The following is a 12407-nucleotide window of genomic DNA, read 5'->3' on the forward strand; positions in this document are numbered from 1 at the left end:
CAACACGCAAACACACACTTGTAATGGTCATCTCTTTATTAATGCATCTTTCTGTATTTTACCATGTTGTGTGATTGTGTACATATATTCTGTATTTAGGGGGACTTGTACTTCAAAATATAATTCAATGACTGATAAAGGCATATTGTATTTCATGCTTTCTGTTGAAGGTTACGTTAGACTATGGATTTAAGTAAATTTAAATCTAACTTGATTAAAAAAAGTTACAATTATAAGGATTATTGCCTATATGTTTTATTTTATATTCACTGAGCTGTGGTGTATTATTTGTACACCCCCACATCAATTTAATAATTGGTATGAGTGGAAAACAGGTTAACAAAATAATGAAAGTGATGTTCGAACACAGTTTCAAGTACAACGCTGTATACATTTTTATCATCCATTTTATTAGTTTTTTTTTCATATGAAACAGATCAATTCTTTCAGTCTTTGAAGTGTAAAGTGTGTCTTCCATGACTTCACTGAGTACATTCATTTCATATATTGTTCATTTGAAAGAAAACATCTTTGAACTTGGCACTTAGAAAACAACCACAGGGAATCGTCACCTTTATTCATTTAGAACAAAATTTACAAAGCCATTCAAACAGTCATTTTTTTAAATCAGGATTTTCTTAAACTCAACTTATGAGAATATTCAAAATACACTTCTTAGTTTTTTTTTTACCTTACTTCTGTCTCTCAATACTTACAAATATGTACACAAAAGTCTTTCATTTCTCGTATTCTCCCTGCAATTCCACACAGGTGCAGTATTAAAAAGTATCCTCTTGTCACTCATGATATCCTCCCCCGCCCCCAAGGTGCAGCGCCCCCCCGGGCAGCTGTAGTGTCTGTGACCCCCCCCCCCCCCCCCCCGGCTCAGATGGACGTCCCGTGACCCGGCTCAATGGCTTCTGTGATGTGTCCTCCTGACACTGAGTGGTAGGACAGTGGCATGGGGGTTTTGAGGGGGCTCTGGCGGAAGAGCCCCCCGTTGGGGGCTCGGTGTTTGCAGCGGATAGAGGGCATGGTGGCACTGCTGAGGGGCAGGGGGAGGGTCCTGCCACCGGCCGCGCCGAGAGTCCTTCCTGCCCCACGACCCTCCTGGAGGAAGGTGGTCACAGAGAGTGGCGCCCCCCTGTGGCCTGGGTAGTCCCGCACAGACAGGCCTTCCAGGGACTGGCTGGGCTGGATGTTGCCGATGTCCAGGGCAGAGATCTCGATAGACTGGCCTGGCAGCTGCTTGTGAGCCAGGTCCTCGTCCAGCAGGCTGTTCAAACGCTGGTGGACCTGCTCCAGATTCACCTCTTTGTCCTGGGAAAAGGGAGAGAGAGGAACGAGAGACAGCGAGAGAGAAAGATATAGAGTGAGAGAACGAGAGAGAAAGATACAGAGTGAGAGAACGAAAGAGAATAATAAAAGTCCGAAACAGGGAAGAGTAGGGAGGTGGCAGAAAATAATTCATAGAAATAGAGAAGAGAAAGAAAGATGACCAAAGAGTTAAAGAGAGAAAGAGAGACAGACAGAAATAGACAGAAAGATAAAAGTCTGTATTGAGCAATAATTTCAATGTAGAGTTTGATATCATGCAAAGCAGTCCACTTAGCAATGTGTTTCAGCTGGATCAATGGAAAATCCACCACAGCGGTAATAAACACTGTTAAGTGTCACTTTTGTTTTCTGATTGAACAACAAAGCCCAAATACAAATGGAAACATGACTGAAACACTGTCTGAAAACATAAGATTTAACAGAAACAATGCCTCTGAAAAGAACCATGACACAAGTACAACGTTTCTTCATTCAGTAGAAAGTGCCCAACGACCTTTCTGTACATAGTCCAGAAGTACATCTACGTCTATGCATAGCTGCTGCTACCACTGTCTACAGCATGAAGAACCTGCGTTTCAGACGTGCACACAGCGTTGACGTGACACTTTATGAGACGATGCAAGCTATGAAGGAACAACAAAGGCAAAACACAACAATGGAGAAATCGTTGGAGGAAGAAGGCACGGAGAACTGCTGCTCTTGAGGTCTCTGTCATTAACGACCCCGAAAGGTTGATATCATATCGGTTCATTAAAACAGATCCAATATTCTCAGATCTCTCATCGAAAACTGGTGTTTTAAGGGCCCACATTTACAGGAAGAGAAGGAACAGGCAAGAAAAAAACGAAAAATCTCAATGATTGTTTACTATAGATGTGTGGAGATCAATTACACGGCTCCCTGTGGTTCATTGAAGCATCATTAGCCTCTCGACTGTTCCTTGTCTTGTCTTCCCCCCCCCCCCCCCCCCCACACACACACACACTCACTCATGCATCAATGACTTTAGAAATCATATTAAACGGACAAAAAGCGAAACAACAGGAGAGACCATAAGATGAGATGAGCAATCACTGTCTACTCCCCCCCCCCAAAAAAACCCAAACTCATGCCCCACCCCCCTCTATCAGCCAATCCCCATCCAGGGTCTCAGGTCTCTCCTGACCTGTATCAAAAGCCTCTGTCTCCTCCCAGTGTCTCTCTCTGTCTGTCCATAAGTCCCGCCTGCCTTCTGGTGAAGCACTTGTTATCTCATTATATGTCAATGGACCAGAAACTCTTTCCAGATTGTAATCCTTAGTGACCTGCATAAGATCACAGAGAACCATACATAACCAAGACGGCCGTGAGCATCCGGACATTGACATATAATTGCAATAAGACGTCACTCGGTGGAACTGCCAAGGGGGTTATGGGATAGATAAGACTTGACTTGGAAGTGTCCGTCGTCATGCCGACACACTTTGAGACTGTGGCTATCATAAAGCTGAGAAAACATAGAAGGTCACGGCAGTTTACGACAATCAGCCAAACATTTACGACCAAGCATGTCATTTTATAGGGTGTTTAAAGCAAACACTTCACACAATCAAATACATAATCAGTAATATGACACTAAGTTATGTGGCCATTACTGCGAGAGAGCTACTTAAAAAATAAGCGCTAAATCCTCACATCGAATCCACACACGCAACTCAGTTACACATAAACTGTGTTGACAAGTCTATGCCTTTTTGAGCTGCGTGTGTGAATGTCCAGTTACCTTCAGCCCCCCAGGCAACACTCTTATTGCAGGTTCGACCTATATATTCAGAGGTGACGGGTCAAGACTAGCATCTGCTGTGCTCACACTTTAGTTTAGGGATCCATGTCAAGCTTTAGATCTCTGGGCGTCACATGCATGCAGGGCTCCTAGCACCCGGATGGTCTGTGCTCTCAAGCATTAAGACTTGAATGGATTGAGCTAAAGAGAGCCTATTGCGCAATTGAGGCAAACATTTGCTCAGAAGTGCAATTTTTCTTGGATTATCAGTCTGGCTATAATGATTGCTGTCATCATTGGTGCTGTAGTTCTCATTGTTATCATCAGTAACGATAATGATAATTCTTGCTTTTTCCTCCACCCAAAAAAACAAGCAACATTTGATTGCATTGCTTCGATGCAATTTCTACAAATCCCTCAGATGCTGTTCAAACACAAACTATCCAGCGAGAAGAAATGCCTCTTGTAAAACTCCACTACAACACGACACAACTCCTCTCCCAAGAAATGAGAAGAAATGAAAGAGATCACATGAGGTTATTCGACCGGTCAGGGGGCACACCTATAACTGGGTGTACTGCAGCTCTACTAAATCAGGGCTGGCGTCAGAGCCTGGATCCATAAAGTAGAGTGTGGCATCTCTGGGCAGGACCGGGGGCCCAGGGGGTCTGGGTCTGGGCCGGGGTAGGGGCCGTGGAGGAACCGAGGCCAGAGCTCGGGGCTGGGGCTGGGCCTGGGTTGGCCCTGCGCTCTCGGTCACCTCTTTGGGCTGTTCTCGCCGGCAGCGGTTGCTGTTCCACCAAGTCTCCAGGGCGGCCACAAGGCAGGCGAGGAGCAGGCCCGCGGCCAGGATGCAGAAGACTCCCGCAAAACTGTGCAGCCTCAGGGCCCTTCCCTCTGGCTGGGCCTCCGCATGGCTGTCCAGGTCACAGCGCCCCTTTCTGGGCCACCACTTTTGTTTGAGGATGTCCAGGTCGCCTTTCTCCTGCAGCTCCAGGATTCTGAAAAGAGAGAAGGAGAGAGAGAGAGAGAGAGACGGAGAAAGAGAGATTGAGAATGGAAGGGGAGAGTGGTTCTATGAATGAGCTCTGACACATGACACTAAACAAATGTGCACACAGAGGTCTGTTTTACAATCTTAGTGAAGACCAACATTTCACATTTCACCAAACCCCCCTCGAAATAGCTTCTGGTCCCCACACGGGTAGTTAAACAAGACCACACACACACACACAGCAGATCGTGGGTCTAGCTCTGTGTGCTCCAGGGAAGGAGACTCACTTCTGGGAGAAGAGGTCTCTGTAGGGGCTGCCGTGCTGCAGGGCTATGCCGTAGCCCCTGCTGCTCATGCTGTTGCCCGTCACGGTCAGAGTGCAGTCGTCGTCCGTCAGGGCGGCGTACTCCACCACAGCCATGTCCCACAGGAAGGCATAGGAGCCTCTCTTTGTCTGAGCACACCAGAGAACAGAAGACACAGGGATGATGATAGGGAGTGGTACCAATCTATGGGTTTGGTTGAGAGTAACAATTTTGAAAAAAGGGGATTGGATAGGGGTTGTGCATTTACACTCGGCTGCGATCAAAAGGGTCGTTCTGAAAGACTTGTTTTCTGATGGAATTGTCTTTCACAACCACATCCTGCTGACAGACCGTGCGGTTAGCTTCTCTGATCCTGCCACTATTCTGAGGACCCAGCTATTTCAAGGTGACATTGGCAGTTTGTGATATTCCTGCAAAGTTGTCACAGTGAAAAGCTGAACAGTCAAGTACCTAACTGCACAAGGCCTTGATGTTCATGTTGCTTTGTCTCCTACGTAAACCAAACATGGAAAAGGTCTCTTCAGCCAGGGTGAAGGTGTTATGTTATACTGAATCATCTATTTTCACTTTCTATCATTTGCAAACACACGGGTCGACACTTGAAAGTGGCCATAAGACTCAGAATCAGGTCTCGTATTCACTACTACCAACAACAATGACTATATTACATGTAAATAAAGATCCAGTATCCGCACAATATTCATTCTAAATTCAGTCAGCTGCTCAAATATTCCTCAGGTTTAATGATGTGTGTGCATCAAGACTCTGCTGTCTGTAATAGTTTAATTATTGGGTGAGCTATCAGACCGGTTTGTGTGTGTATAAAATATTCATTTCAGAGGCACATTTAGGTTCTAGTAATCAAGCACAATTAAAAAACACAGTTACATAGATTAACAATTTCATTTCCTCCACCACGTTCCCTTGCTAATTCAGGATAAGTAATTGCTTCTGGCTGGACTCTGCGTTCTCTGGACAATTTTATTTATTGTAAAAAGATGGAATTAGTAAACGTTCACCTATTTAAATGAGTTAATTTTCAAGAAGCTACCATCCGAGGATATCAGGAGCATTTCCATTCCCCCGAGAACACCACCGTAAACAGTGTTCTACCCTGACTGACGCTGCCTTGGCTTTATCGTACTGGGCTAACACACTGTTGGTGGCCCTGGGTGACCTCCCTCACCTTCTGGATGCCCTCTGAGGGGCTGGAGACCGAGTGCTCGTGGCCGTGGTTCTTGTTGATGGTTCTCCAGAGTTCTGCGAACGTGCTGTCCTGCTCCAGGGGGTTGGTGCCTTTAGCTCGGAAGAACTCGTACACGGCGGAGTCTCGCACCGTCCCGTACACCAGATCCATCTGCTTGGACAGGTCCTGGAACGACCTGGGGGGGAGACAAGCGATGGATGAGAGAGACCGAGAGAAAGAGAAAGGGGGGTGGGGGATGGAGACAGGCGGACACAGAGAGGTAGACAAAGAGAGGGTGATAGAGAGAAGGTTTTTTATTTTTTCGTTGTAAATTAACGACTGATAAAATGACATTGCTGCCTTTATGTCTTTGTGTGAGTATACTGTGCTGGGTTGGGTTAAAATGGAAGTTTTGATAGATGTTTGCAGAGATTGGAATTCAGTTGTGTAGTATAAATGATGCCCACGGCACCTTATTAAGAGTATTGATCTTCCTGAAATGGAAGAGGCAATGTTTGCCTCTTCCATTTCAGCTGTCGGGTATTGCATAGTTATAAATTCTTTCCTTCCAATCACAGACACAGAACATTCAAGAACCTTGCGGAGTATTGACCGACCCTAAGGCCACTTAAGTCAGGCCCCATCAACACTGATAATGAACACCTGGTGAAAAGTCACAGGTTAACCTACTGAACCCACAAGACACTAAAACGTAACCACCTACTAACTGTGGTTGTATGGTGTGTCCTTACTAGCATTACAATTCCCCTTAATAATATATATTATTATATTTTTCTTTCACCTTTTGTTCAGGAATTATTCTGTATTAAATGTATGTTCCAGTGATTTCGCTTAGCTGCCATTTGCATTTGCTGAAATAAGATGAGGTCATTTGAATAACACGTTTTGCATTATCAAACTGCTATACCATAACAAAACACTGAAACGTTCAATCGTGTTAGCTCCAATAAGGATATCAAATTGTGTCTCCCTCCAATTACCTAAAAGTCTGAGAATCAAAATGGCGCATCTTGAGATAACATTAGGATAATCCATCCATTTAATTAGCATCCTATCTAGGGAGGCCGTCAGAAAATGGAGGTCGGTTTGTCTCATCTCCTCCTCCTCAGACAGATCTATTGGGAAGTCATTCAAGCTGCATGCCTTTGTGGGCCATTTCTATTTAATTTAGCCTCCGGAGTGTAAGTAAAGAGTATTGTTTCTGTGTGCAGTGTGTGTGCTTCTATAGATGTGATATTCATCCACAAAGCAGGGGCTTGCAGTACATCAGCATGAAGATGACTGTGTACATTCAGAGGAGAAGGCAACAGTTTAGAACTAAAGTCACCATTGATGTTGTTCATCTTACTATCGACAGAATGTTGAGACTACTCATACACACACACACACACATGCAGAGTGATGGCCAATTCCACACATGGTTAATTAGTATTTGAACGTGAGGACACCCAGATTGCTTTTTTCGAAAGAGGGAAATCTGATGTTGGAATCTGAAGTCATGTCATCCAACCTCTTTACCAGATGGTGGACCATTAAGCTGCACCCTAATAGAACAGAGATTAAGCATGTTTAACATAGTGAGACGATGTTTATACTTCAAACATGTTCTGCACATACACCCTCTTTCCCACACACCCTCAACCACATACATACACACACGCGTGCGCACACACAGCACAAACTATTTCGAATGTACGATGCCCTCAAGCATGAGGTACTTAAAGACAAATTGTTTCGAATTTTCTCTTGACAGCTTTTTTTCTGATGTCTACATTTTAGAAAGGGATCATTTTCTCGGGATCCTTTTTCGCCAGAGAAGCTGAACTTTCGGAACCAGCAGAAGGTACCGATTCCAGGTGCTGGTTAGAATTCTCTCCTATCAGCCACGAGTCCACATGCGCTATTTGCTCAACGTCAGTGAGGCCCAATGCAATCAAAAAACCCTTCACACGCCCTTCAGGGGGAGAGAGTGCCAAATTGGATTTACAGACAAATAACATTTGGACTGAGAGGAGCCATCTTGTTAAGGACTGGGTCAGGAACCACACAATTCGTGCCTGTGTGCGCGTGTGATGTGTGCGCAAGTGTGTGATGTGTGTGTGTCGCACCAATATACTGTGTCCCCCCTCAGTTCACTGTACCCAGCGGGCGCTAGGCCTGATGAAGAGGAGCACGTGCTGAGGGACTGGGAGCCGTACCGTACGGTGCTGTCCATGCGGGAGACAGTGAGGTAGGCTGCCAGGTTGGCTGTGTAGGAGGAACACACTATCAGAGTGAAGAGCCACCAACTGCCCATGACGATCCGCAACGCCACCGAGCCCAAGATGGAGTCACCACCTAGGAGGACACACACAGGTCGTCAGATAACACACACACAACCACACACACAGACACACACACACACAGGTCGTCAGATAACACACACACAACCACACACACAGACACACACACACACAGGTCGTCAGATAACACACACACAACCACACACACAGACACACACACACAGGTTATCAGATAACACACTCACAACCACACACTCACTCACGCACACACACACACAGGTTGTCAAATAACACACTCACAAACACACCCACGTGCTCACTAAGACATGCTGACAACAGCATCTACAGCAGAGCAGGTTCTCTTCCTACCGTACATGCAACCCAAGGAGACACAAGATTAGGAGAGACGTCAATAAAGATTTTACGTTTGAAAATAGTTGAAGGTTGTCAGTGTAATCGGAGACGGAGCGTGAAATGAGAGATGAAACACGTGTCCGTGTCCGAGGGTCAGGATCGATGCTGCACCCTAGGACAGCCAGCTGAAACTAAAAACAATGGAGAGGGTGCCTCGGTTGTTTTTCTGACACACACGCTCGAGTCGATCGAAAGGGCCGAGGAGGGTGGCCGTGAGGGAGGAAGTACCTCAGGCTGCGGGGGAGCCTGACCCCATCTCAAGGAGGTCAACCATGCTGCTGGTTCTGCTCTATTCCAGGAAGTCCTAAAGAAGTAAATGCCCCTGATTGGCTGAAGCCTTCTACTAACCCGGTCTCCCTGGACTGAATCAGTGCATGATTGCACTGAACGTCAAGTTCTCCTAGAGTCATTATTTTAAGTGAGTAAAAATGCTCTGCTATGATTAACATCTTGTTTAACATGGTTTCCGCCCCTTATATATGTATAAATAAAGAAAATACAAACTACTCTAGAAAGAGGCTGGAAGCACATCAACCCTTTTTCCCCTCATTGAAACATTTGAGAGAGATTTGCAGTGCACAACCTGGTTGGAGGAACCATGAGAGAGATTCAGTCATACATGGCTGGGGACATCAACATAAGTAAGAATTTTGAGTGAAGGGGGTCTTAAGGTTTCAATTAGAGGGAGAGTGTGAGTTTGTAACTCTCTGAAAAGAGTACCAATGTACCAAATCACATATCCATGTACCAAACTGATGATAAAATACACTGCCCTTGAGAAAACCAGGGCAACATCTGAAACAAGGGAGAAAAAAGCTTTCCTGAAATACAGTGTTGAGCTTAAAAAGGCAAGTGGGCAGCGTGCCAGACTTTGATAGATGCTACTGAAGGTTGAGACTACTGAAGTAGTCATTTATCCACATCTGAGAGACCTGGATCTTCACCAAACTCAAAGACTTCATATTTTGCTCAGTCAAAGGCACCTTTAAAAACGGCCTCACTGGGTTCTGTGAACGAGATGACATCACCAGGCCACCGAGTGGAACATTCACAGGGACATCAGAGACATGCTTCTCTATTACAGTCGCTCTGTCCTCCCATCTATCATAGTACTGTATCTATCCATCTGGATGCAGTACTGCAGTGCGATACAGCCACCTCGGGCTAGCGGCACCACCGCAAAAAAGTACACTGTAACAAAGGTCACATTTAACTGTCAACTTTCCCTTTTGATTGATGACATTTTTGACAAGTGTGGGTTTATCTAAGAGCTTGTGTCCTTCCCACCTGTCCAACATATAATAGACCCATACAATGATGGACTCTATTTTTCTCCTTATATCTCCCGGTCGTTTCCTTGAACCAGACGAGCTTCTGGGCAGCTCCAGCAAGTGTGGCCCCTCTCCTGACTCTCCAGGCTCCGTGTTAGACATCTCACCTTGCTGCACGAACGCGCCGTACACAATCCAGATGGCGCTCTGGAGCGACGTGGCGGCAGAGGGGACCTGATGAGCTCCTGGAGGATTCTGGGAACGAACGGACTGGATTCGTCGGAGCAGGAAGATCATGACGCCGACCACGGGGATGGCCGCGGCGATGCACGCCCACACGGCCAGGTCGAACGGCGCCAGGAGGGAGAAGATGTTGATCTTCTCCTCCGACTTCCTCATGAGGATCCCCACGGAGTAGTCCAGGTAGCGCTTGCTGAAGTCCACCACCTTCTCCCTCTCTGGGGTGATGGTGATGGCAGAAAGGGCCACGTCTGCCCTCTGTGAAGAGACGGACATTAAGACAGACGTTGGGTTGAATCAGGTCTGTAAAGAAACACTACATAACTGGGGATTTGAGGATCATTTACAGTTAAGCAGTATTCCTATATGGTTGTGATAAGAAACCGTTTACAAACTCCCTGGTGCCTCCCTGACTCATTTGTGTACAGGCAAGACTGAAATCAAATGTTGGCAGTGCGGAGGTGCATACTGGTGCATACTGTCAGTCACATTCCCCCTGAACTGAACTATCTACCCACTCCCTTTGAAACTTCAACTGTTGCTTCAGTTATTTTCCTCAAACTTGAAGAGGTAAAGAATGACGTGCTAAAGTAGCTGATCATTTCTGCTGAAGCAGGGAGACCACTAAACCAAATCAGTATAAATTAGATCTGAGATATATTGAACTACCTAATGCTGAAGAGAACTTAAGACACAATTGAATTTCAACTCTCACATTTGAATTTCAACTCTCACATTAATAAAGTGACCAAAACAGCTTTCTTTCACCTGAGGAATATAGCAAAGGTACGACCATTCTTAAACCAAAATGATGCAGAGAAGTTAATTCATGCTTTTATATCCAGCCGGCTGGACTACTGTAACGCACTTTTCACTGGTCTTCCCAAGAAAACCACTGAAAGACTACAGCTCATTCAAAATTCTGTATGAATCTGTATTCTTGTATGAAATGTGCTATATAAATAAAGTCTTACTTACTTACTTACTTACAATGGTGAGCTAACCATACTCTCTTGCAAAATGCCCTCATCAAGGATGTGGAGTAACTGTGTCAAGTAGCAACCCCTCTGTGATTAAGTGTAGTTACAATGAGATCTCATGGCGTTAGGTGATGTTCGACACAGCCAGCTCCCATATTGTAAACTACAGGAACGAACAAGTACAAAGATGAAGGTCCTCCCATAAAACTAACTAATCAACGCCAATCAAAACCTTTTACTTAATTCCAAGAGTTAGCATCAGCCTGCCCAAACCCCTACAAATCACAACAGGCCACCTGACGAGTCAAAAAGAGCCCTACTTTGATGTTATTATGGGCAATGGCCACGCTGCGAGGGAACAAGGTGCGTAACGGACGTACCTTGCTGATGAGCTCTCCTATCATCCCGTTCCAGGAGCCGTTAGGGAGAGGAGTCCCGTACTTGGAGTCGGCTACTTGGTAGATGTCGTACTTGAAGCCCAGAATCTTGGCAAGAGCGTCCAGGACATCGATGGAAAAGCCTTTGTATCTCTTGGGCTGTCCAAGGATGTTTTCTGCTACCATGACAAAGGGTTCCTCCTGAAAAACATGCAAAATAACAACTCCTGTGGGTCCACGTGTTCAGCTTTGCAAACAAAATATTTATAATTACCAAGACTTGCAGACGGTGCACTGCAGCTCTGTTCCAAACAAACTGTTGCAGTAGTTGAGCTATCTTTGATATGATTTATAATACAAACCCTGGGGACTATGTTTATTCCGCATCAGGGAAACGGGCCTGTAATGGGAGAAGATCTAACCTAGAATCTAATCACGAATCATTCGTCACAGCGCTTTGTGATCCAGTTGCAATCCAACTGACACTCCCAGGCAGGCATTCTGTCATGTTTAGAACTTAGGTGACATCTTTATGAAGAGCAGCTGCAGTGTAGAAGTCAAACTTCATCTTCATAAAGAGTTTCCAGACTGGCTGTTGACCTGTAACACGGGCTGCCATGACACTTCATCAGATAGAAATTACCCCTCTAAATTTACTGCAGCAATCCAATGGCTCTTCTTTATGGGTAGGAAATGTCAAGGCAGAATGGAATGGGAGGGAAAGAAAAGACTTGAATGGGAGGCTGCAGGGTTGGTCGGGGGGGGAAAAATGACTTGATGAAATGGCGCTGCCAAAAGAGGAGCCAGGCAGAACTTATGTGAATAAATATGGCGCAGGTAAATCTTGTGTGAAGAGGTTGAGAGCAGAATGGAAGCTTCTGGACCAGCAGTCAAGAAAGAGTTGAAATATAATCTTGGATTTCCTGTCTAGTCTACCGGTTGTTGAAGATTCACAGAGTGAGATGGAGAGGTGGACCTGAGTAATGATGTTCTAGAACAAAATGAGCCACAGTAACCAGGCAAAGGGTGCTGGATTAGCAGGCCCAGATTCCCCAGAAGGTGATTGTCACCCTGTGGTTTATCTCCATTCATCAGGCCCCATCCACTCACTGCTGCCCAGCAATCACAGCTGCCTCTGGAGAGCGTATTATCTACCTATTAAAAGGAATACGGCCTGACACCAATCATGCGGTCACTAGGCATGAAGAGATGTAGC

At 45.5% G+C, this 12407-nt stretch overlaps 1 protein-coding gene across 1 annotated transcript in view; it reads right to left on the reverse strand.

Annotated features, from left to right (window-relative positions):
* Positions 1 to 885: 885 nt before the first annotated feature.
* Positions 886 to 12407, reverse strand: part of grid1a (glutamate receptor, ionotropic, delta 1a) — a 141188-nt gene continuing 129666 nt past the window's right edge. Inside the window, exons 10-16 of the mRNA XM_067235734.1 lie at positions 11195 to 11392; positions 9762 to 10092; positions 7826 to 7964; positions 5607 to 5802; positions 4382 to 4548; positions 3861 to 4101; positions 886 to 1320 (exon numbers count right to left, since the gene is read on the reverse strand). Coding sequence (XP_067091835.1) covers positions 886 to 1320; positions 3861 to 4101; positions 4382 to 4548; positions 5607 to 5802; positions 7826 to 7964; positions 9762 to 10092; positions 11195 to 11392 — 1707 coding nt within the window. The remainder of the gene's footprint in view (positions 1321 to 3860; positions 4102 to 4381; positions 4549 to 5606; positions 5803 to 7825; positions 7965 to 9761; positions 10093 to 11194; positions 11393 to 12407) is intronic.

Source organism: Osmerus mordax, chromosome 5 (genome assembly GCF_038355195.1).
Source record: "Osmerus mordax isolate fOsmMor3 chromosome 5, fOsmMor3.pri, whole genome shotgun sequence".
Lineage (NCBI taxonomy): Eukaryota > Metazoa > Chordata > Actinopteri > Osmeriformes > Osmeridae > Osmerus > Osmerus mordax.